The sequence below is a fragment of the Zootoca vivipara genome, chromosome 12 (genome assembly GCF_965207765.1).
Source record: "Zootoca vivipara chromosome 12, rZooViv2.hap1.1, whole genome shotgun sequence".
In the NCBI taxonomy this organism is placed as follows: Eukaryota; Metazoa; Chordata; class Lepidosauria; order Squamata; family Lacertidae; genus Zootoca; species Zootoca vivipara.
The window spans coordinates 23472825-23499174 of record NC_142595.1 but is presented as its reverse complement, the minus strand read 5'-3'; the positions used below and the strand labels follow the sequence as shown (position 1 = coordinate 23499174).

The 26350-nt window shown below is 46.9% G+C and overlaps 1 protein-coding gene across 1 annotated transcript; it reads right to left on the bottom strand.

Annotated features, from left to right (window-relative positions):
• Positions 1 to 3198: 3198 nt before the first annotated feature.
• LOC118094615 (Golgi-associated RAB2 interactor protein 3-like) lies at positions 3199 to 22313 on the bottom strand. The gene is made up of 7 exons (XM_088655673.1): positions 22259 to 22313; positions 21186 to 21349; positions 12799 to 12998; positions 9521 to 9770; positions 7664 to 7950; positions 5991 to 6037; positions 3199 to 4673 (listed from the first exon to the last, which is right to left on the bottom strand). The coding sequence occupies exons 1-7, from the start codon at positions 22311 to 22313 to the stop codon at positions 4558 to 4560; spliced, it is 1119 nt and encodes a 372-aa protein (XP_088511799.1). The 3' UTR covers positions 3199 to 4557.
• Positions 22314 to 26350: the final 4037 nt, after the last annotated feature.

The following is a 26350-nucleotide window of genomic DNA, read 5'->3' as shown; positions in this document are numbered from 1 at the left end:
TTAGGATTGGGTCTGGCATTACTTTTGCTGTGCATGTGTGCCAGTATCCATACTTGGCAGAGTCACATCTCAACGCAGCTCCTTCCTTGGAAGCGTCTTCAGGGTTGTTTATTGACACACAGTAGACAATAAACACTCATGGACGCCATAAAGATTCAGTCAAGTGTAGAGGTTTACTTGACAAGCATAAAAGCATATTGGTAGCAAATATATACAGACATTCACCACTGGTCGTGGTCAAGACATGCTTAGAGTCCAACAAGAGTACAAGACACACTGCTTCCCTCACCGCAAGGCGCAAGCAAGAGATTCACAACAAGTTGCACAGAACTATTGTTATCAGTACTTCCTGTCAGCCTGCGCATGTCCAAAGAACAGTTCCCACAGGAGAAACGTCCTTGCATAGACAAAACAATCTCTGCCTTCTGCTGCTTCTTGAAACTTCTTCTCTGCTCTTCTGTGTTTCTGCAACAATGGTTCTCTCACACACATAGAGAATATCCAACAATGGCTGTGTTTCTATGCAGCCCTCGCTACCTTCAGCCAGTAGGTTTTGTTGAGTTTCAACAGGTTTTGTGCTGCCTCTTCACTTCCTTGTTTTATAACTATTTGGAGGAAGGGTGGGGACCCTGTGCCACTTCAGGCATCGTACTCCCATCAGCCCCAGCCATCCTGGCCAGTGTTCAGGGATGATGGGGGATGTAGTCCAGCAACAACTGGAGGACCACAGGTCCCCGATTGGTGGGGATAGCCTTAAAACGTTGCATTAGGCTACCATCTCAGAACTGGTATCCTTCTCATGGGGAAGCAAACCAAGTCGTGTAGGTTTTTTGCAGTCTCTGTGTGCATCATACAGAAACAGGACTGGGCTGTGGTCTCGTACATACACACCAACTGGTGGATAAATCCTGCAGCTTTGGTCCATTTCTGCTAGAGCAATGTTTCTCAACCTTGGGTCTCTTGCTGTTGTTGGACTACAACTCCCATCATCCCTTAGCTAGCAGGACAAATGGTCAGGGATGATGGGGATTGTAATCCAAAGACAGCTTTGAGAAACTGTGCTAGAGGCTGAGTGTCAACGTGTTTAGGGCTATTCCTGGCCTAGAGGCAGTGGGATAAGGGGCTGCAGTTGCATGGGTTGTCCACTAGAGGTAGGAATCGGCAAGTGGGAAAAGCAAGCAAAAGCGGGAAATGGGAAGTGAAATGGCTTCATCTGACCACCAGGTGGCTGCAGAGATTTGTGGCAAGCGCTGCCTGCATTGTGGAATGTTCCTTCCTTACTCAGTGGTACGTGAATGTCCAGTCCAAATGCTCAGAAGCCCCCTTGTTGGATCCTACTGCATGCATTCCAGGTTGAGGTGTGTTTTAAAATAACTGGTTTTAGAATTCAGACCTGGGAAGTATTGATTCAAATTAGGAACAAACTAGTACACTTCTGTACATGTACAAGACATTTGAGGATCAGGCCAGCCTCCATGCCCTGAGCCACTTGAAATTGGTTTGTAGTAGATGCATGTTAACCCAACTTGAATGCTGCTTGATGCCTTGGGGCTGAGCATGGGCAGAGACTGCAGAGAAGAGTCGGTTCCAGGAAGTTCTGTCCGTGGTGCTGAATCTGTGATGGTGCCTTCACAGTCACAAGTCATTTCCTTCATGTGGTTGATTACGTATATCTTGCCTTTCGGCTCCCATGCCTGTTCAGGGTGTGAAGCTGCCTGTTACTACTCCACAGTGCATGGGAGAGGCCCATACAGACTTATCATGCCATGGTGGCTATTTGTCGAGTGTTGAGTATGGGCTCAAGACATTTTGCTGGCTGAGCAAAGTGCGGTTTCCGCCCCCGACTCCATTCCACCTACTGAACGAGATGGACAGTCGACTCTTGGGTGATGAGGTAGTGCCCTCCTTTACAAGGGTGCATGTAGGACCCATTGCTGTGTACACCAGCAGAGGGCAGGAGCTCACCATTTCTGCCTGCCCCCTTAGGATCTGCTGCCTGAAGCAGTTACCTCATTCCACCTGATGGTAGGGCTGGCCTTTCCCCACTGCCTGTTGTGCTACAGCAAGGGTGGCCATCTTGGCCGACCCACGGCCACCTGCCAATCACCTAACATGTGTTATATATGGGGCGGGCCAAACTGCAGTTTCACCAAACTGCGGGAGGCAGTGGAAGACAGGAGTGCCTGGCGTGCTATGGTCCATGGGGTCACAAAGAGCCGGACACAACTAAACAACAACAACAATGGGGCAGGCAGCTACAAAAGCATCTGCCCTGGAGTGGCTGACTGACAGGAAGGGAATTACTCCCATGGAATGTTGCAGACAAATAAACAACAACCCCTACCTGTCTCCTGATGGGGACATCTGGAGAAGGGCATTAGGAGATGAGCTGAATACCTGAGCAGGCTGAAATGGGAGCAGGCACCCCTTTATGTACCTGTGTTCCAAATGTTCAGTGTTTTATAGGTAAGCAGGCTCTGCCCAGGAGATACTGTAGACGTCATATCAGCCAAAGCTCTTAAAAAGCATGCTAAAATCTGCTTGGGCCTTGAGTGACAAAACTAGATCTAGGAGCACACTCAAACTGCACAGCATCCCCTTTCTGGGGAACTTCACCTGGAATTAGGGAATTGCTCATCCACCGAGCCACCATCTTGTCAGGATTTAATTTGTTGACTGGGCCACATCCAGGCCATTACTTTTTTAAAAAAAATGTTTTATTGATTTGCACATACAGTGGTACCTCGGGTTACAAACACTTCAGGTTACAAACTCCACTAACCCAGAAATAGTACCTCAGGTTAAGAACTTTGCTTCAGGATGAGAACAAAAATTGTGCTCCAGTGGCCGCAGGAGGCCCCATTAGCTAAAGTGGTGCTTCAGGTTAAGAACAGTTTCAGGTTAAGAACGGACCTCCGGAATGAATTAAGTCCTTAACCAGAGGTACCACTGTAAGCCCAAAGTTTAGAAAAGCAAAATAAATAAATATTAATACTTCACTGATGACCCCAAAGAACGGGAGACACCAAAATGACATGTTGGACTTTGGCAAACTTAAATAGATAGACCGTCCTGGAGAGGGGAAGTGGGTCTTTTTTGTACAGGTAATTGTTGTTATATACTGGAAATCAGTAAAACTGTCTTTTTGGGGGGAAAAGAAATCTCCCAAAGTATAATACAACATATAACAATATAACAAAAAAGGTCATAAGTATATTGTATGGTTTTTGTAATTGTCAAAGGAGTCAACAAACAATAAATAACAGTGTCCCCAGGTGTTTTGAAAAGAATCACATATTCTAGCCTGCTACTGATTTAGGGGACCATTCAGCCCATCCACTGCCTTGCTTGACTTACAGTGTCATGCTATAAATACCTCCTCAGAAATGGGGCCTAATCCCAGATAAGCAGGAGTGGGTTTAACAAGGAGAGACAGAGCTGGCTTGTCGTCAGCATTCTGGTTGCACATCACATCTGGGCCTAGTTTTCAGTGTCCACCTGGCCCCTACTGAATTGGCCGGGCATGTCTTTTGATGGAAATCAGGCTGGTATAATTCCCATCTGGAGATCGTAATTGTTATGTGAAGAGGGCTTTTAGGTGAGAGTCCACCTGTTGAGTTTTGTTATATGGCCGGGTTAAAAAAAAAAAGTTGAAAGGCGATTTGTAATTATCTTTCTTTATGTGGGGGAGTAAAGGGGGGGACCCCCAAAAAAGTTTGTACCTTGAAACATGCTTTAGGAAGGGCAAATAAGGGTGTTTCAGAGACAATTTTTACCGCAAAAATCCTTTCAGTGCAGTTTCCCAGCATACCTACCTGCCTCTTGGTATAGCACACCCTCGGTACTTGTGGATGCAAAGTCTCAATTCTAGTGGCTATTCAACCCCCCTTCCTTTTTCAAGCACAATCTTGTCAGAGGGATAATTTCATGGCTTGCCAGGGGTCACAAGCAGCTCTCCATTCTGCCCGAGTTAATTAGTGGACCCCATGGCAGAAAGTGGCAAAATCCATCAGGTGACCTTGGCAAACGGAGGCAGTCGAAAGTTAATGTTCCTGGCGCTCCCCTGAGAATTTTAATGAAGGTGGCCCCAAGTGGAGAAATGGAGGGCATCCGGTAATAATTGCCTCGGGGCCTCTGGCAGCTTTGGAACAGGCCGATCCAAAGGTGTGAGGCTTTATTGATTACCAGTGAAGGGATTTTTGTCTTGGGGTTCAACAGAAAGGACAGCGCGTCCAAGAAGGAAACAATTTGGTCATGTACAGAGCTTTCGCTCCCTCAGTCCGCTTCTGGCCTCGTCCGGAAGTTTCTTAAGCTAGGCCGGCCCTACCATTTGGCGGGTGCTGCAGGTGCAGAGTAGCAACACAGTGTCAGAAAATGCAACTGTTTGCTATTCAGTGTGCCCTGCACCCCCTTAACTTTGACCTTGCTTCTAATTTCCCACCTTTACCCACAATGTTTTGCTTTTTTGGGTGTTCTTTGTTTTTATTATAACCAGTCTCTTTAGTAATGTTGAGGTGGCCAAGAGGCTCTGGAATTTGGGTTCTCCTTTCCCTCCGCTCAGCGTTTCTTTCCTTTGCCCCGGGACCTGGCATCTCGGCTCTTGCTCCTCTTCCGCCTCCCCCAGGAGCAGGATCTGATGAGTGAGACAATCCTGCTGGTCGTCCGGCTTGAACCTGCGGAGGAAACAGGAAAAGGAAGTAGACACATGACTTCCTGGAGCACAAGAGTCTGCTCCAGTGTGCAGGCAAACAAGGAAGTAAAAGAGATGGCAGGATCAGGCAGGCAGGGTTAGGAGCCTGAGTTGAAAAAGAGAGACCCATTAACTTAAACTGGGTTAATAGCCATTTCCTCCTCTTAGAGAAATATGGGAATTGTAGTTCTGTGATAGAGAGGAGGGATAGTGTAGGCCTAATCCAGGGATGGGAAACTTGCAGCCTTCCAGATGTTGTTGGTCTCCAACACCCATCATCTCAGGCCAGCAAGGCCTAGTGAGTAGAGATGTCAGGAGCTGGGGGCCACCAACATCATCTGCATGTGAGAAGGTCTGAGCTGGTTGCTCCAAGCTCAGAATGCATGGCTTTAACAAGCCATTCTTGTGTTCCTATACCACTTGGCTTCTGAAACTAAGCCAGGCTTTCCTGCCTATGCAATATTTTCTGAATGCTGTGTGGAAAAGCACATGAATCTGACCTTCGGAGAGTCTGTAAGTAAACCATTTTAACTTACCAAACGTGTGGTCTTTTTCTATGCTGGGGAAGAGGAGACTATTTTGGAACTCACAAGGGCATATATTAAAGGTCCAACAGTCTATATTTCCACGTTTTCCTAGTTTCATATTTTGTGACTTTAAATCTCTGCTGGGGTTCTCCCACCAAATAATAATGGCCCCAAGCCGAGATCTAGGCACCCAATGAATTCCCCTTCTATACCTATTTTTCTCTTGTCAACAACAGGTAGGGCATAAGGCAGGAGGCCGACAGTAGGGGGAGCTAGAGCCAATGATGGGCAGAGCCAACTACCGGTAATTCTGGTTTTGCCTCCATCTTCATCCCTGCTGATGTCTATAAGGACAATACTGAAAGTAAGGAGGAGGAAGCTGGTAGGAAACTGGTTGTAAGTAAGAAGGCAAACAAATGGAGTCTCGCTGAAGACAGACTGAACATTTAGCCTAAAGGATCAGTCTCCACTGTGGGGCCCAGGCGTGGCTTAAAGAAGAAGAAGCCTAAGAACAGAGACTTGATGTTGCCCATCAGCAGTGAACACCTGGGCAGCAGACTGAACCAAGGGCACTGGTCACACTATGGTGAGATGCATTTCTATTTAAGCAACCATAATGATAAAACTGTGGCCTATGGTGTTTTTTTATGGCAATGCAAGAAGCGGCCATCCTAAAGAGCAGGGCTGCTTATCAACTAGAGTAGGAAGCTGATTGATAAGAGCCACAAAAAGGCAGAACTGTCAGCTCTCAACGGACGTTTAGCAACTCTTACTTCTCCGGGGAGACTTCCTTCTGCTACTTCTGCTCTTACTGCTTTTCCTGAAATGAGAACAGCCAGTCAAGACCACTCCATCCAATGACATCTCACAATTCCCCACGGCCACCTTGGGAAATTCTTCCAGCATTGGATCCCTGGGAGAATTTAGTTACCTTGCAACATTATTTTTTAGGATGCAAGCAGACTTGCCTTCAGTACTCACCCCTCCGGCCTCTAGGTTTCTTAACCCACTAGATGCATGCCCACAGCCAGTAACATATGTATACTGGAGGTGAAACCTACCTAAAGGTTGTATAGACTTCCTTTCATGCCATGTTTCCAGGCACAGACCCAGGCTCTAAAGCTCTATGCTGGAACGGGTGTTTTTCCACCCTATCGCTTTTCCCAGGAAAAGCCACATTTTACCACTGAGTTGGAGCAAATGGCAATCAGGTTTTCTGCCAGTTGCCATTTGCTCCAATTCAGCATTAAAATGTGAGTTCTCAGGGCCTGGATAGCTCAGTTGGTTAGAGCATGCATGGTGCTGATAACACCAAAGTTGCAGGTTCGATCCCCATATGGCTCAGCTGCATATTCCTTGCATTGCAGGGGGTTGGACTAGATGATCCTCAGGGTCCCTTCCATCTCTACAATTCTATGATTCCATGAAAGGGCTGTGATAACAACTGCTTGGACAGGGAGTTTTAAAGTGCAGGCCAGTGCCTGGAAAGCATGGCACAAAAGGAAGGCCAGATGAACCCTAAGTCCAAAATTCACCCAAGTCTGAAAATCAATTTCAACATGTGATATGTTTCAATTTGGGGTGGTTGCAATTCAGCTTTCAGGGGGCCACAAAACAAACAAACCAACTCTGAAATCTGTTTTCCAGATTGCAGAGCTATAATGCTATTTGTCCAATCCAATACTGAATAGCTTTAATTATGTTCTAAAAGCTGCATTTTAGATGTTGTTAAGACACCCTGGGATCTGTATGTAGAAGGGTGGGATAAACGAAATAATAATAATTATGAAAATAAAAATAGGGAATAAACAATAAAATACATGTCACCATTTGATTAAATAACCAATAGATACTGGTTTGCTAATCCCCAATCATTCCTAGTCCAACAATATCCCAGAGGCTTCCAGGTTTACAGGCTGATATGACTTGCATCTTCCAGGTTCCTAAAGGGTTTGGTTGACTGCCAAGTGATGGTGGCAGCTCTCTGTGGTATCCCCTGCCCTTGCAATCTTTGCAGCAACTTTATGGCTGTGTACAGATAGCATACATTTAAAGCATGTGGCTTTCCCTCAAAGAACCCTAGGAACTGTAGTGTTTGTGAATGGTGCTGGGAACTGTAGCTCTGTGAGAGGCAAGCTGCCATTCCCAGGGGTGAGCATGCGTGCCTAGGGAAATGCGCTTTCAATGTCTGCTATGTACGCAGCCTCTGTATGGCGCCTGGCCCCAGGGCACTCAAATCAGCTTCACGGCCGGGTGGGGATTTGAAGCCAGGTCTCCCCACTGTCCTGGTCTGTTGCTCTGACCATTACACCCCACTGCCTCCCAGGAGTTGCTTGTTCTCTCTCTCTCTCCTACTTTTCAAAACAGTGTGTTTGAGCTGGAGCCCTGCACATTTCAGCTCCCTTGACACCCCTCCCCTCTCCCAAACAAGCCCATAACCCAGTACCTGCTCATCTTAGGGCTTCTCTCAGTCCTCTCGGGCTGACTGCCCCGACTCCTGGTGCTGGGCGGGCGCTCCAATGGCTCTGGCAACCCCAGCTCCTCAAAGTCAGTTGTCCTTCCTTCGCTTTCAAATGGAGAAGGGCTGGGGGCTCTGGAGCTGGGCTGGCTCCCCATGGACAAAACCAGGCTGCGCCTGCTCCTGACATCCTCTTGTGCAGGGCTGCGAACTTCAGCGGGTGAATAGATACTACGGATGCTCACTGTTTCTTCTAGGTTTAAGGATCCCAGGCTCTGGGGCAGAAAGATGGAACAGGACCGTTGAACGCACCACCAAATAATTCTCAGGCCTACATCGTAACATTGTGCAGCGTGCAAAGCACTTCACACAAACACATTTGTTTCCTACTCCCCCTTGCCCTTTCCTCCAAGTAACTCAAGCTAGCATACTTATTTCCAACCCCCCCCCCCGCATCTTATCCTCACAATAACCCCGCCAGGTAGGTTCGGCTGAGAACCAGTGGCTGGCTCAAGGGAACCCAGTGAGCTTTGGGACTTTGGGACTGGAACCCGGATCTCCCAGGTGCTAGTCCAACACTCTGACCAGTAAAACACACTGCCGGGGTCTGGAGTGGGCTGTTGTCTTGGAAGCCAGGTTTGGGTGCAGCATTTCTGTGTGTGCAATTGGCACATGAGGGCCCCCACACACTCCTGCCTCTTCCCTCACCATACTTATGGCTATTCCACCACTTGCCATCTACACCAATGGGTGGAGCAGCACAGAAAATATCCCAGGTGTGTGTGTGTGCGCCTGCTTTTTTGGGGGGGGGTTCCTCTCCACCAACTATCCCTTCCACCCTCCACCCAGATTACGGAATTAAACTGCCATTCGCTCTTTCTTTAAAAAAGCAGAAATGTTCATGCAAATCTTCGTCCTGTATACCTGAAGGAGCGTCTCCACCCCCCCCCCCCCACCGTTCAGCCCGGACACTGAGATCCAGCGCCGAGGGCCTTCTGGCGGTTCCCTCATTGCGAGAAGTGAGGTTACAGGGAACTAGACAGAGGGCCTTCTCGGTAGTGGCACCCGCCCTGTGGAATGCCCTTCCATCAGATGTCAAGGAAATAAGCAGCTATCCTAATTTTTAAAAAACATCTGAAGGCAGCCCTGTTTAGGGAAGCTTTTTAATATTTAATGCTGTATTGTTTTACTATTCAGTTGGGAGCCGCCCAGAGTGGCTGGGGAGACTCAGCCAGATGGGCGGGGTATAAATATGGGCAGGAGCTGTAAAAGAAGCAACCCGACTTGGGGTTACTTAGTGTTCTTCGTGATATGTGAGTGCGTGCACCAAACTGTTTGTAAATTAAAAGATAACTCCTCTCTCTCTCTCTCTCTCTCTCTCTCTCTCTCTCTCTCTCTCTCTCTCTCTCTCTCTCTCTCTCTCTCTCTGCCTTCTCTCCATCGGATGTCCAACCAGCTTAAAGCATCCAAGGATCGAATTGTGTGGGAGGTGGGAGGGGAATCAAATCAGTCCTGAGTTTCTTCTTACTGCATCTTACTACTTCTCTTTGTTTCTCCCACCCCAGACCTCTCCCATGAGTTTCCTGCAGCATCAGAGATATCGGTATGGGGCAGCAAGGGGGCACGGAGACATGGGGAAGGGCAGAGCATCATGCAGAAGGTTCCAGGTTTGATCCCTGGCATCTTCCTGGAGGCCTGGGAGAAACCCCTCTCAGCAATCCTGGATAGCTGCTGCCAGTCAGTGTAGGCAATACTGAGCTAGATAGACCCGTTTCCTGTGCTTATGTTGCCCTGCAAAGTGTCGTGTATAGTGATTACACTATATAAACGGAAGGAGTTGCACACCTGTGCCCTATCAGTCAGGGCCTCCCCAGACCCCCCAGGGTCTTCGCTCTTGCTGTGCAATAAGGGCCCTTGGTCTGAGGGTGGCCGGAGCATGTTGACCACCTTGACCCACAGTTTGAAGACATCCTCTTTCATGCCAGGCTGGGGGCAGAGCTGCAAGTAGAAGGTGCGGCCGCTCGCCAGCTTGAATCGCAGCTGCTTCTTCTCTGCATTGTGGAGCGAGATCTTGACAAAATGCAGAGGGATAAGCCTGTAGGCGGTGGAAAGGAAGAATGAATAGAATAGAATAGAATAGAATAGAATAGAATAGAATAGAATAGATCTTTATTGTCATTGTCCCCTTGCAGGAACAACGAAATTTTTCGATTGCTGTATCAAGTAGGGGCGTGATTCAGTTTGGACGCTGATTCAGCACGTACAAAAACAGCCCCGATTTGGTCCAAACAGCTTCAGAAGGTGTCTGATTCAGTTTGGGGTCCAAAGCTGAACCCCAGTTAAGAAAGACATGAAGTTTTTGTGCCTCTATTAGTGAGGAAAATGAAGAAATGGTTTTAGCTTCTCTCTTTTTCTCTGTTTGGCAGAACTGGATGGACTTTGCGGGCATAGCCTCAATGGATAAAGGTAAAGGGACCCCTAACCATTAGGTCCAGTCATGACCGACTGGGGTTGTGGCGCTCATCTCGCGTTATTGGCCGAGGGAGCCGGCGTACAGCTTCCAGGTCATGTAGCCAGCATGACAAAGCCACTTCTGGCGACCAGAGCAGCACATGGAAACGCCGTTTACCTTCCCTCTTGGAGCGGTATCTATTTATCTACTTGCACTTTGACATGCTTTCGAACTGCTAGGTTGGCAGGTGCTGGGACCGAGCAATGGGAGCTCACCCCGTTGCAGGGATTTGAACAGCCAACCTTCTGATCAGTAAGCCCTAGGCTCTGTGGTTTAACCCACAGCGCCACCTACACCCCAGCCTCAATGGATAAATCCTGACAAATTCTAGACAAATAGGTCCAGGGTTCTTCATCTATTAAAACAACAACAACAACAAATATTTCTGCACTGTCAGGCTGCTCTCTGCAATCCCTTTCAAGCAGCGGAGGCTTGTCCAGTAGCCAGTAGCCAACAAACATCAAAACCACTGAGTAAACACCTAGCAAGTGATACAAAACCCTCCAGAAATAGTCACGGTGCACATTCAAAGCAGGTGCTTGCAACAATACAAAATTGCCTCTGTTTTTCCTCCCTTTTCCATACAAAGCTGACAAAACACACACACACACAGGCTCAGCTCCACCTGCCACCTTCCATACCTAGATGACCTTGGTTGCTCATTAATCAGCGTTCATTGTTAGTGGCCAGCCCATCAAGAAGGATTGCAAACCCTTCCAGGAAAAGTTGGGAAAGGGGGGGAGAGACACCCTGCCTGAAGTCCCAGAGAGCCTCTGCCGATCAGTGTAGAGAGTCCTGAGCTAGACGGACCAAAGGTCTAACTCAGCATGGCAGTTTGCTGTGGACTTGGGGACTGAGGAATCCAAGTAGGACAGAAGCATAGCTGAATTGAAGCCATGTCACTCAGTTACAGAAGCTGTCAGCAGTGCCAAAGCTACCAGTCTCCTACCTGCCAATAGCTGCCTGCCTGCCCACGGTCCTTGCCTGCCTTTGAATCTGAGCATCAAATAGGAGCTGTTAAAATAAATCAGGGCTTCCCCAAGCAGCGAGGATGTTCCAGAGATGCAATGCTTGCCTGGGTTCAGTTTCTTTTGGAAGGAGGTCACTTGTTGCATTTTCATTTTTATTTATAAATGTACAGATTGAGCATAGGTGGAGGAGGACCAGACAGCCAAAACTGTCCTCCAGCAAGGCAGTTAGCACCCCAAAGTGCCCCCAGAGTTTACAGCTCAGTTCTCTCTCCCTCACCCCATTCTGTCTCGTTCAAAATTTCAGTCTGTTGCCCAAAATGCTTGTCTTGTTCTCTACTCACACATAGCATGCCTGCTACCTTTGACTGGAGGGGGGATGAATAAGGATAACTCAACTTCTCCAAGCATCACCTAATCTCCTTGGACAAGTTTCCCTGACCAAAAGATGAGCCTGACAACTTTGCTACAGTATACAGTGTTACCTCTACTTACGAATAACTCTACTTACGAATGTTTCTACTTACGAACGGAGCTCCATCCGCCATCTTGGATGCGGTTTAGATAGGATTTTTTCTACTTACGAATTTTTAGATAGGGTTGCTTCAACTTACAATTTTTTCTCCCAATGCATTCCTATGGGATTTTTTTGACTTACGAATGTGCGTTCGGAACGCATTAAATTCGTAAGTAGAGGTACCACTGTACAGAATCACAGAATTGCAGAGTGGGGCGGGACCATGAGGGGCATCTAGGCCAAACCCCTGCTATGCAGAAATCTTTTGCCCATTGTGGGGCTCAAACCCACAAATCTCAATAAGGGATTAAGAGTCTCATGCTCTACTGGCTGAGCCATGAACCGTGATAAGGGACACCACCATCATAATGAGTACTGTACTGTGTATAAGACTAGGTTTTTTTATTTTAAAATTATGCTATAAAGTGGGGGTCGTCTTATACATGGATAGTGCATAGGTTTCTGCCGTGCTGTCAGCAGCTATTGGGCATGTTATTGGTTGCTGCGTCAATGGCTGGTGTTGATTGGCTGACGCTGTGGCAATTTGGCAGGCGATTGGCAGCTTCAGCCCGCGAGGTTACAGACGAGAGGCAGATTTTGCGACGTGTGCAGGTGAGTGATTTTTGGCACACACACCCTAAAAAACCAACTCTGTGCCATCTCCCCCAATTTTCTTAAATTGGAGTCCCCAAAATTTATCCATGAGGGCGTCTTATGCATGGAAAAGAAAAAACCTAGCAGGTCCCAGGGCACCTTACAACAATTTGAAGTTCAGGATTAAAAACAGGTAAAACAAATTTCAGAAGTCATAGTGTGGTCGTTTTGGTTGCATCAACCCTGTCCTGTAAACTCACCCTTGTAAGATTGCCAACCTTTTTTAAAAAAAAGGATTGCGAGAATCTTCAGTCCAAGAACAGCTGTGGCGTAACAAGCAGAAAGGAACAGGTGAAGCTTGCTTTTTTTTTTTTTTACAGCAGATACCACGAACACTTCACCTATGAGTTTGGCCTGTTCAAGTTGCAGCATCCCCATCCATTAAAAATGGTGGCCTGTCTTACATTACAAAGCCTTGAAAGGCATTGCAGCACCTGCAGAGTTTCTGTATGGAGACGGGAGCTGGGCCTACCTGGTGAGCTCTAATCCCAGCGACGAGGAAGACTGGCGGAGCAATTTTTTAAACTTCTGGGGCTTCTCTTCGGGAGGGCAGGTGGGGCGAGCCAGAAGCAGCACGTTGGGGACCGTCATGCTGGAGGAGGTGCAGGCAACCCCGACAGTCACGGTCTGGACTTGGTTGTGTACGTCAATCACCTCTCCTCGCTTGTTAATCTGCAGAGAAGAGGGAAGGGCAGTGGCAGATAGGCAGGGCCTCATTCAGCAGAATAGGCAGGAGGACCCACAAACGGCGGCACTGATGGTGTGTCACATCCTAAGACCCATCTCAAGAGAGGCAGTGCCTGAGACCTCACTGTGCCACTCAGAATGCTGTCAACAGTATACAAACATACACAAATAAGTTACAAACACAATTGTCAATTATATAAACAGGCGTAACCGGCTGCTGTTAACAAGTCATTCAAGAATTTATAAAGACAATGTAAAATAACATAAATAGCACAACCACGTGTTGCAAAGTATCAAAAAGGACTTAGTCCAACATGAATGCAATGTCCACAGTCATAAGTCGGAGTTCATATATCATAGTTCATATAGCATATAGGGTATCCATATGGAGATAAATCAAAATAGATGTAAATACTTGAGTTCCACAGAATAAGGTGTTCACCAACGTCTAGGTAGGTGGCAACAATGCGTCCGAATGAAGGTCGGGCGCGGCATAGGAATATCCACAGGTGAAAACAAGGTTCCTAGGTTATATACCTTGTTTCGCCACAGTTGGCATCAAGGTACATAGTTGGCATCAACAGAGCATAAAAGTAGATTCCTGGAATGATTCGTTTCCTCAGTTTTCTGAGAGGCCAACTAAAACAAACTTTATGAAAACTGCTTAGCCTAAGCAGCCACATCCCAGTTGATTTGGGTTGTTCTTGTTTAAATACTGTCTGGAAATCACCATATATTAACTGAATATTTGGTGGTCGCGAGTGTTTTAAGAAGTCTAGTTTATGGATGGGGTCCAAAGGATTGCTTCAGATATGACCAAGAGACTGGCCATTATGCCCAGTGAAATTGACCTCTTTTAAGCAAGTTGGCGCTTCTCCCATATTGCAAACCTTATGAGGAATGGTTGAGGGAGTTGGGTATGTTTAGCCTGGAAAAGAGGCGAATGAGAGGAGATATGGTAGTCATCTTCAAATATCTTAAGGGCTGTGTCACATGGAAGATGGAGCAAACTTGTTTTCTCCTGCTCTGGAGAGTAGGATTCAAACTGATGCATTCAAGTTGCAAAAAAGGAGATTCCGACTAAACATCAGGGAGAACTGTATTGACAATAAGACTCCCATGAGAGTGGGGTGGGCGCTCCTTCACTGGAGGTTTTTAAGCAGAGGTTGGATAGCCACCTGTCACAGATACTTTAGCTGAGATTCCTGTATAGCTTCACCATTAGTTTCCAGGGGAAGGAAGATGTCAGACTGATTGTGTGTCATTTACGTTTTAAGTAAGCTTAACATTCAGTATGGCAAGTACCATTAAAAGACCGATAGAGGAAAGAAAAACAGCTTTGGACACACTGCTTACTATTGGCATTCTTCAGCAGATATTGGCTGAACAAATAAAATCTTACAGATCAGAGACGAATGAAATGAGGAATGAAATGAAGCCAGAGATGAATGAAATGGGAAAGGGGACCAGAAATGATATAGAGGCTCTATACAATGAAGATCTGGCAGGACCGAGAGATGAAATCATGGCAAAACTAGAAGGAGCAACTGCTGAAATAGAAGAACCCACTATGCAAGTGTATGGAGAAATGAAGCAACCAAATGATAAAAGCTGAGATTTTTGAAAACAAAAATAAAGTTATAAATGGAGAGATAATCTGACATCAATGGAATTGAGAAAGAGTTCTACCTATGACTTGGAGTTTTCCCAGGGGATAAAGCTATTAAATCTCTGGCTATTTATTTATTGGAAGAAGAATGGAAAAAACACAAATGGAGGAATCAATACTAAATAAGGCTGGAAGAATATAGCTAACGCAACACGAAGTGGAAATTGAAGATACAGAACTGGGTGTGGACCAAGGGATAATAAGAAAAGGATTATGGAACATTATCTCAATATATGATCACAACGGAGAGACTTTTATATGAGCAAATAGGGAAAAGTTTGTCATTACATTAGTTAATAAGGAGGCATGGTTGCTGGAATTGATGGAGGCAAAGTTGATATGTTGAACTAGAGGAAAAAACTATCGCTGACGTTTATCAACATTATTAATTGGGAACCCCCTTTGTGTGAAAAAAACCCAAACAAAATCGTGGCGTGAATTTTTAAATGTAACTGACAGGCGGAGAATTAGAAGTCCTTTTTCTTTTCTTTAATTTTCTTTTTTGTTGTCTTTTTTCTACTCCCCCCATATGCTCCTCTCTCTCTCCCCCCCCCTCCTTTTCTTTTTCTGCTTTTGTTTTTATATAGATTAGAGATTTTTTTATCTTGGAAAGAGATTCTTGCACTGCAGGGGGGCAGTGACCCTCGTGGTCCTTTCCAACTCTACAATTCTATTACTCTATGATTCTGTGAAATAAGTAAAACTCAATTAACCAACAGAATGGTCTTTCCTACAGAGGAAACCAAAGGATGCTGCATTCTCAACCTATTTAGGCCTCTCTTGTAGGCAGGTTTTCAATTAAAGTCTCCACCTGCTTAACAACATATGGAGTGGTCTTAATCTGGAAACTCTCTTTCCACAAGGAGGATCTGGACAAATTTCAGTGAGTCCTGCCTTCAATTAAAATAAATAAATAAATAAATGTACAGTCATACCTTGGTTTAAGTAAGCTTCGGTTTGAGTACTTTCAGTTTAAGTACTCTGCGGACCCGTCTGGAACGGATTAATCCACTTTCCAATGGGAAAGTTCGCTTCAGGTTAAGTACGGACTTCCAGAACCAATTACACCCATGCTTCGGGTTAAGTACGCTTCAGGTTGAGTACTCCGCGGACCCGTCTGGAATGGATTAATCCACTTTCCATTACTTTCAATGGGAAAGTTCGCTTCAGGTTAAGTACACTTCAGTTTAAGTACTCCGTGGACCGTCTAGAACGGATTAATCCACTTTCCATTACTTTCAATGGGAAAGTTTGCTTCAGGTTAAGTACAGACTTCCGGAACCAATTGTGTTTGTAAACCGAGGTACCACTGTATGTATGTATGTATGTGTGTGTGTGTGTGTGTGTATGTGCTTGAGAAAGAGAGGGGAGCTTCTGAATGTAACAATAAGCCGAAGCTGATATGCTTAAAAAGAAGAAGAATCAGAATAAGGAAATCAGCAGTCATCAGCAGTCATCAGCAGTCGTTAACAGCCATCTACAGGTTTACCACTCCCATCAGCCCATCACCCATTCCCCCCACCCCCCACCCTCTGCACATACATAAGGGTCTGACTGTTCTGTTTCAAGTGTATCTGAAGAAGTGTGCATGCACACGAAAGCTCATACCAATATAAAAACTTAGTTGGTCTTTAAGGTGCTACTGAAGGATTTTTTTTATTTTGAAATCTAAGCTGTTTTGCAGAAACATAACACAAATTATTCTTGTCCTGCATGTCAGGCACTCGCTCTGAAATCTGAAATTGCTGCACAGGATAATAAGGGCTATAATGACTGCCAGTTATCTGTTTTTACGTCTCCATAAGAACAGGGAATATAATTTAAGGGATGTGACTAACATGCCACCCTACATTTCACAAATGAAAGCAGGGACACACTTGGAGGGGGATGGCTGTTGCTGAGTGGGTAGAGCACCTGCTTGGCATGCAGAAGGTCCTAGGTTCAATCCTTGGCATTTCCACATAGGCCTGGGAAAGGCTCCCTGTCTGATACCTCAGAGAGCTGCTGCTAGTTACTATAAATAATGGACCAGTGGTCCGATTTGGTCTATTATTTGATTGATTGATTGATTGATTGATTACCTTCACCCTAAGCTCCCAGGGCAAATTACGGCATAAAAACACAATATAAAAACAATTCAAAACAACTCGCAACCATAAAAATAAGTTGGGTCTTATTTTGACGCCTCAAGTATCAAAAGCTGAGGTAAAAAGGCACGTCCTTAGCTGTATATAATGAAGGTGACTGACCTTTCACACACATTTCTCTGATGAAAATAGAGACATCCTATTCCATAATAATAATTTTATTATTTATACCCCGCCCATCTGACTGGGTTGCCCCATCCATTCTGGGCGACTTCTAACATATATGAAAGCATACTAAAGCATTAAGCATCACAAAGATTCCCTATATACCCCTATGCCTTCAGGTGACTCAGGGGTCGGATAACTCCATACCCTCCAACATTTCTCTGATGAAAATAGGAACGTCCCAAGGAAAAGTGGAATATTCTGGGATCAAATCAGAAACCAGGACAGCTTCTGTAAATCCGGGACTGCCCCTGGAAAATAAGGTAAAAGGTATAGGACCCCTGGACAGTTAAGTCCAGTCAAAGGTGACTATGGGGTTGCGGCGCTCATCTTGCTTTCAAGCTGAGGGAGCTGGCATTTGTCCATAGACAGCTTTCCTGGTCATGTGGCCTGCATGACTTAACCACTTCTGCCGCAACAGAACACCGTGATGAGTACCAGAACGCACTGAAACGCCATTTACCTTCCCGCCACAGTGGCAGGGCCGGAGCGTCCATAAAGGCGAGCTAGGCAACCGCCTAGAGCGCCGTCATGGAGGGGGTGCTGCCAGCCTGCCCCCTGCCCGCCGCCCTCCGCTCGCCGCCCTCCGCCCGCAGCTTTCCCTCCTGCTGCTGCTGGCTGCAGAGGCGCTTCCCTGCAATGCCCTGCAGGGGCGCAGGGCTGTGCCGCACGACGGGGAGGCGGGGGAACATGAGCACGAGCGCGCCCAGCGCAGCAGCGATGGCGCCGTCCGTCCAGCCGAGCACCATGAGCTCAGCGGGGTCGAGCGGACTTCCGCGCTCTCCAGCCATCCAGCCAGGCGACACGGCCGGCTCTAGGAGAGCTCAGCACCCTCCCGCCTATGGAGGGGACTCCGAGAGCTCCCCAACGACAGCCGCCGTGAGCGAGCGAGCGGTGGCCGTAGTGGCGGCAAGCGCCCGCAGCCGAAGCCTTCAGCTATGGGCGCTGCCGCAGCTGCCAGCTCGCTTGCTCGCCGAGGAGCTCACAGCGTCCCCTCCATAGGCGGGAGGAGCGCGAGCCAAAAGGAGAACCTATTTCCCCTGGAAAATAAGGATATTTGGAGGGTCTGACCTCTGTGGGGAGGGAGTTTCACAGTTTGGGGGCTGCCGCAGAGAATATCTTCTCCCAAGCTGCCACCCTCTCCCCACCCCATGCAACAGAACTACCGTACCAAGAGGGCCCCCTCTGCCAGTCTCAGAACCCAAGAAGGTCTAGGCAGGCATCCCCAAACTTCGGCCCTCCAAATGTTTTGGACTACAATTGCCATCAGTCCTGTTAGCTAGGGATCATGGGAGTTGTAGGCCAAAACATTTGAAGGGCCGCAGTTTGGGGATGCCTGGTCTATAGGGAAGGAAGGCCTGAGCCCCCAAAGCAGCTTCGTATCTATAAACTTGCAGCTGCCGTATTCCCAAACAGAAAGTACCTGAGGTATTGCCACAGCTCTCAACTCTGCATTGGTTTTTCTTTTTCTTTTTAAACCCAGCTATATTCAATAACTCTGCAATAGCTGGTTCTGCACTAGCGTCTAAAGCAGGGCTTGTTAGTGAGCTAATCAAGGCAGTGTCCCTTAAACAAACAAACAAACAAAAAAGAACATTTAATATCCCATGGATCTGGCCGTGTTCATTGCAGAAGAAATTACAAGTCAAAATCGTTCAGCGGCAATCTGACAGGTGGTTTTGTGTGTGCCATTGGGGGCAAGCAGTGGCATTTTGTATCCAGGAAGAACCGACTTTGTCATAGCCTGGATCTAAGTCCTATTGTATGATTTAATATTAAAATCACAAAGACGTTGCACTAAGGGGGAAACATCTCATAATTGCTGTTTGTGATAAATGGCCGTATTTTGTTGTTCAAAACGGGCTTCCTCTTTCCTTTTCTGAGCCACAGTTCAAAATGAATTGCATCAAATTCAAAAAGTGTGAAGTGGGAGAAAGTGTGCTCGATGTTGCCTTGGTGTTTGTGAATGTGCGTCTGCAGGCAAGTGCACTAGGGATATGACTTCTAGAGCAGAGGTGGGCTGCCATTTTGGATCCATTCCCTGAGGGGAAATAGTTGAGGACTGGGTGCTGGTAGGGCCAAAACCAAAAGTGGAGAGGGGAGCATTCTCCCTTTCCCCTCCCTCTCATATTCACTCATTCATTCATTCTCCAAGTGCTGTATGATGAAGGTCCCAGACACACCTCTGTGGGGAGGGAGCTCCACAGCTTGGGGGCCACCGCAGAGGGTTCCTCCTCCCTCCTGCATGTGGTGAGTGAGGAGGGCCCTGTTGCAACACTTCAAGAAAGATCAGTCTTACTAGCTGCTTTGCTTCTCTGTTATTTTCTCCTACTGATAGGGAACCCACTTAAGGGCTCTATACGGGCTCATAAGGGAAAAGGAGCAGATTTTGTTTACATCATTGTTAAGACTGCCAGCTTTCAAACTCCTCTTGTAAACTATGCTTTTAACAGTCAAGTCAATTACCCTAAAGTAGGTGATCATGCTTACCATCTCCAAATCTTAAAAAGATTCCCTGTTTTCTTAAAGTCATGCCCGTGTTAAAAGCTCAGACGTTGTCTTAGATGTTTGCTTACTTTTTAAAAATGAGTCATTGGGCAAGCCTATTTATTTTCCTACCAGTTCTCCGTGCACAGGCATAAATTCAACCAGTGAAGCTTTTCCTGGCCTGGAGAGGTGACAATGAGAGAGACTTCATCCGTTCAGGTTCTGCCTGCCCAGCAGCTATTAAAGGCACAGGAGCTGCTGCTGCTTCTGTTGTTTTTAAAGGTGCAGCCTGTTGGGGGCTGAACCTGGCACCTTCTGCAGGCCAAGCATGTGCTTCACCACGGAGCTACATCCCTTCCCCTATTACCTGAGAGATTAAGTCATCAGGAGAGATGGGAGGTAAGAGGGGGTGGGCCTAGAGTGGTCATCTTCTTCCTCTTCTTTTAACTTGCTCTGTCCCTGTGCTTTTAGGAGCAGCCTGCCAGGAAGGAAATGAAGCAGCTTCGGTTCTTCCTGTCCCTTTTAATCCCAGCGCTCAAGAAATGGCTGCATCTGCTACAATTCTGGGCAGAGAAACACCTCGCACATTTCCAGGGCAGGCCTGAAGGGCAAAATGGCGCACGCCACCCCCTTTCCATGTACAGAAGCCAAACAGACAAGCAATTTAATACTGAATAATAATAATCAGAGCCAGATTAAGACCTTTAGAGGCCCTAAGCACTTAAAAGATTTTAGTGCCCCCATATATATCCAATTCAAAGTATAAATAAAATAAAATAAAAAATTTTCAAAATGGAAAAAAACCCTACAGTAAGCTAGAATATATATATCTCACAAGGTGGGTGCCGCTTTGCCACACTCCTAATGCTGCTTGCCCCACGCTCCTGGCTGCATACTGCAAGGTCACAAATATAAGCTGCACTTTATCTTTTCCCGGTCGGAATATGGGAAAAAGGTGAGGCTTATATTCAGACCAATACGGTAATAATGATGATGATGTTGCTGTTGATGATGTTTATTACCTGTCCTTCACCCTCCCTGTGAAGGAGGCTTGCGACAATTTAAAATGCAACTTTAAAAACAGTGTTACCCAGATTACAATCCCAAGTGTAGCGTGGGTCTTAAAACATACATTGCAAGGGTCAGAGGCAAGGGCGGAAGCGAAGACACTTGATTCAGGCAGTGGATCTGAGCCTCTCCCCTCCCCTGTCTTTGTACTGTTGCCAGCCCCACTGAGGCGTCGCCCACTTCCCCACACAGCCTCATTGCTGTGTTGTGGTGGCAGCCGGCACAGCCACAGGTGTGGGTATCGTTGCAGTGATGGGGCTGGCAGCAGTGCAGGGCCAGGAACAGGGTGGGGACCTGGATCTGTGGGGTGGAGGTGGCAGCACTGGGGAGAGGGTGGTGTTGGGGCCTTTTGCCTACAGCAGCAAAATGTCTCAGGCTGGCCCTAGTCAAAGGCCGGGATGAAGAGGCGCATCTTCAGAATTTGCCGGAAACTTCCATTGCTCTGCCACCCTCCTATGCCCCACCCCTGTTTCTTGCCGCCTAGACTCAGGCGTCTCACTTGGCAACAGTAGGGCCAGCCCCAGCTATTTCTTCCCTCTGCCCGCTTTCTAGGGAAGAGGTGCCCTTGGGGGAAGGGTGGCGAGAACAAAATTCACTTGGCAACCAGAAGGCTTATTCGATCCTGCTGCAAGTTACCTGCACAAAGTCACTTTCCAACATGGGAGCAAGCTTGAGTAAGGCGTATTCCCCTTGACTAAGCTGGCTCTGCAATGGTCCCATCTCCCTGTTGAAAAGTCCTTTGCCGTAGTCGCCTCCCGCTGAGACGCTGGACAGCTGGGATTTCAGCGTCTTCCCTCGTCCTAAACCCACAACGGCGTGCAGTTGGGGGAGAAACAGGGAGGAAGAACCTCTGTGAGTTAGACATGCTAGGTAGGGCAATGACCAGCGGGCGAAACAACTATGAGGCAGTGTGGTGTAGTGGTTAGGGCAGGCATCCCCAAACTTCGGCCCTCCAGATGTTTTGGCCTACAACTCCCATGATCCCTAGCTAACAGGACCAGTGGTCGGGGGAAATGGGAATTGTAGTCCAAAACATCTGGAGGGCTGAAGTTTGGGGATGCCTGGGTTAGGGGACCTGTGAGACCAGAGTTCAAATCTCCACTCATCCATGAAGCTCACTGGCCGGTGACCTTGGGCCAGTCACAGCCTAGCCTACCTCACGGTTTTGGTTGTGAGGATAAAATGGAGAGGGTGAGGAACTTAGATTTAAGTTTCACATGCTTGGCCCAGGAAAAATAATGGGGTTGGGAGAGTGGGGAAAAGCCGTCAGCAATCTCACCCACTATTGCACTCAATCTGGGAGAGTGTTTGGGTACAACTGGACACCATTTTGAATCAAGATGGCAGGCGGAACCATTCAAAACTGCACTGATTTTAACCATTGATTCCATAAGTGCCCAGATTTATTTATTTTTAAAATTCCTGAGGAACATATGGCACTATAATTCCTGAAGGTCATTTCTTAGTTTTCTGCCAGATTTCTGCCAGAGAGCACATCTCCAGCTTTTCCAGAATGAGCTGGTTGATTTCTGGAATGTACTACTGCAGATGACAGGGGGGAGTGCAATATATGACCCAACCTGCTAAAAACATCCCCTGCATTCTGTAAATGCAGGTGTAGAGGAACGGCTAAGAGACTGAGCTACCAATAATGATTTTCCCTATTTGATCCCTTCCAATTCTACAATTATATGATTCTATGAACTCACCAGGAGGCCTTAGGAAAGCCAATCTCTCGCTTTGTTTCTTCCAGAGTCCCTTCATCTGCAGTACAGGGAAATAATACTACTACTTTATCTCACAGGGGCAATATAAGGATTACAGTGAGGAAATTCATGTGCTTTGAACAGCACTGTACAAATGCTAAGTACATGAGGTTGAAGACTCGGTTGTAGTAGCACCCCCCTCCCTTGTTTATGGAATGCTCCCCCAAGGGGACCTGCCTGGCTCCAACCTTGTCATGGTTTTGCATTTTCATTTTTCTGGGCAGCAACTAATGATTGGAATTTCAGTCATTGTGTTGTCTTTTTTTACTGGCTTATAGCCTGCTTTGGGACTTCTTAATGAGAAGCGATATGCAAATTTAATAAACCTAAACCTAATAATGAGGGAGATGGGGAGCTTTCAAAAAAATGACCTCTTCTGCTGAAGCCCAGAATTCTCCCATCTCATTCTGAGCTCAGTCATTCTCACCCAGACTCTGTTTCCATTTGATAAAATAGACTGAAATGATGCACACTGCTTTGAGCTTTTGGAGGGAAATGCAGGATACAGGAATATTGTTCGGCGGTTTTCCCCCAGTAGGCTCTAGAACTTCTGCTCCACCTCCTTATAAAAAATGTATTTACACACACACACACACACACACACACACACACACACACTGCTTACGGGGCAGATTTCCCTCTGAAACTTTGCCTAAATTTGCATCTAAACTTATAAAGGAGCATATGCAAATTGCATGCACAAATTCGTCCCATGGGCCCGTGTCTTGATTTGTTTAAGGATCTTGCAATGCTCCTGGCAGGATAAACTACTGTTAGTACTGCTAATTGTATAATTTGCATCGATAATAGTGCCACCAGCTTCTCAGTTCTAGGTCTTTTGATCACATGACCAAAAGGGGATCCTCCCCTTTCTATGAACAGTACACATATGCATGTCTGTCACTCACTGAGTGTAGCATCCGAGTGGCGATGTGTATGACCCATCACAGATCAAATACTTTTGCCCCAACGCCCACAACTTCAGACACAATGGAGTTTTCAATGGAGTTGCTTCGTGCAGGTTCAGCTCTGATTCATCTAGGATTATACAATCCTTGTGTGCACAAATACACACCTACCGTATGTGAAGTGGCCCCCCGGGAAACTGTAACAAGCAGTGAGTTCCAATATCCTCAAGGGCACACTGGAAAATGCTCTCCGGTCAGAGAACAAATGTTTGTGCTTGGGATGTCTGTTGACTATTTCAGTAGCCGAGCACCTGTTTCCTCCAATTTTCTGCAACTGTGTACACACCATACATTTAAAGCATATGAGCCCCCCCCCAAAAAAATCTCTCTCTCTCTCTCTCTCTCTCTCTCTCTCTCTCTCTCTCTCACACACACACACACACACACACACACACACACACATATATATAGATATTGTGGGAACTGTAGTTTTGTACTGTGAAGGGGTAACCTTTAAATGTATGGTGTGTCATATGCAAGCTCAGAGAGAAAGGCCTGTCCTTGCCGTTTATTTGTCTCTAGGGAATAGTCGACAGAGGACAAGATGGTTGGACAGTGTTCTCGAAGCTACGAACATGAGTTTGACCAAACTGCGGGAGGCAGTGGAGGACAGGAGTACCTGGCGTGCTATGGTCCGTGGGGTCACGAAGAGTCGGACACGACTAAACAACAACAAGGGAATAGTCATCATTCATAGGACTTTACAGCCTCCCTTATTAGAGGACCATCTCAGGCAGCTGCTTGTAGTTGCCTTGGTTATCACCCTCCCTGCCTCTCTCCCAGAATCCCGCCAAAAATCTCTAGGTCTAGGAGTCACTGACCGTCTTTTTGTAGCTTGTAACATAAGGTCTTCAATGTTAACTCCCCACAGCTCCTGCCATTGTGCTTCCCTCTCCCTTGGCTTGGGGGATGAATGTTGTGATGTCATCATTGCCTCTATGACCTTTTAAACCCAGGCCTTAATGGGTGGCTGGGGTAAAGAGGAAGGGGTTAGCAGGCGAGGAATCCATTTCCACTCCCTGGGCAGGTAGGTTCAGGATCTGGGCTGGTTCTCTTCACAACACATGGTGCATATGAGCTTAGGAAGCGGCCTTATTGAAGTCAAACCACTGGTCCATCTAGCTCAATATTGTCAACACTGACGGGCAGCGACTCTCTGGGGTTCCAGGCAAGGGTATCTCACCACCCCATTTGGTGATGGCAAGGATTGAACTGGGAACCGTCTGCACGCAAGGCAGGTGCTGAGCCTTGGTGGTGCCGTTCCCTCCAACACAGGCTAGAGTCAAAAAAGGTAAACAGACTGTGCTGCTGGAAAGCTGCAGCCAATGTGTGGTTTCCCCCTCTTCCCTCCCGGAACCCCAAACTTCTTTAGCTTCATAGTCCAGCCCCCTTCTCTCCCCAGATCCCTTTCCTGCTATGGTGGTGATCAGGTGCGACAGAGGAAGACAGAGCTCCTGTAGCTTTGGATAGACAAAGGGATAAAAACAGCCTTTATCCCCTCCCATTACGCAGAATGAGGTCATAGTCAAAGAATCATAGAGTTGGATGGGACTACAGGAACCATCTGCTCCAGCCTCCTGCAATGCAGAAATCTTTTGCCCAACAATATAATGATAACGATAATTATTATTATTTATACCCCGCCCATCTGGCTGGGTTTCCCCAGCCACTTTGGGCGGCTTCCAACAGAATATTAAAATACAATAATCTATTGAAAATTAAAAGCTTCCCTAAAGAGGGCTGCCTTCAGATGTCTTCTAAAAGTCTGGTAGTTGTTTTCTCTTTGATGGGAGGGCGTTCCACAGGGCGGGTGCCACAACCGAGAAGGCCCTCTGCCTGGTTCCCTGTAACTACAACAAGATTAAGGGTCTTATGCTCTGCTGCCTGATCTGACTGCTTCAGGCAAATTAGGACCATAGGACAGTGAAGTTGATCATTGGTCTATCTAGCTGAGTATTCTCTATACCAGGCACCCCCCAAACTGCGGCCCTCCAGATGTTTTGGCCTACAACTCCCATGATCCCTAGCTAAGAGGACCAGTGGTCAGGGATGATGGGAATTGTAGTCCAAAACATCTGGAGGGCCGAAGTTTGGGGATGCCTGCTCTATACTTCTCCAGGGTTTCAGATTTGAGTCTTTCCAGGCCTTCCTGGAAATGTCATACATAGCACCTGGACCTTCTACCGGTATATGCAAAGCAAATGGTTTGCCACAGAGCTACAGCCCTTCCTCGAAATGATCTGCGTGATCCTTGCATGTTTGTTTTCCAGCGATGGGGAGAGGAGGGCTTTTCCGTCCAAGGTACTGAAATAACTTGGCCAGCCTTGCTGTTCTGCCTCAGGCAGCACCTTGGGGCCACCCTGTGCACCTACCAAAATGGCCTTGTAATACCTGTAGATATAGAAACCTGTGCACAATGGGAGATTTTGCAAATGGTCTCTGAGAGCACCCACTGCTCTAAACCAGATGATGCTAAGGTGATCTGAGGAGAGACAGCCTGGGAACTCACAGGTCCACGATGGATGGAAGCAAGATAAGAGAGAGAAATACTAGGTAACAATTAAGTAGAATAATCCTGCTGAAGTTATTTCCTCTTCCTTTAATGCGTGTTCAGATTCCTGAAGTGGAACCACTCCGAGAGTAACTTCAGCTGAAATGCAGCATCAGCTTCCAATTGCAAATCGCTGCCCCTACCCAATTTCAAGGTGAGCGAAAAGCAACCTGGGTCAACAATGGGGCAGCAGATTAACTAAGGCTGAGCCAAAAACCACCCCACTTCCCCCTTTCCCCAAAATATACACCTCTTGCAAAAATGGTAACTGCTTTTCTGCTCCTTTGGGGGATTGGGGGGATAAATTTATCTCACTTGGGGTGGGTGTGTTGCCACTTAACTTATTGAGGGTTTATTATCCACACTTCATTTTGTCCCACTGTTTCCCTCCCCCCCCCCACCCAAGGATGGGGGAAACCGCTCTTTAGCACTCAATTGGAGCGGCAATATGGGTTTTTACCCAGATTGATGTTTACTCTGATTTAGAGCCAGAGCTAAAGAGTGGGTCTTCCTTTG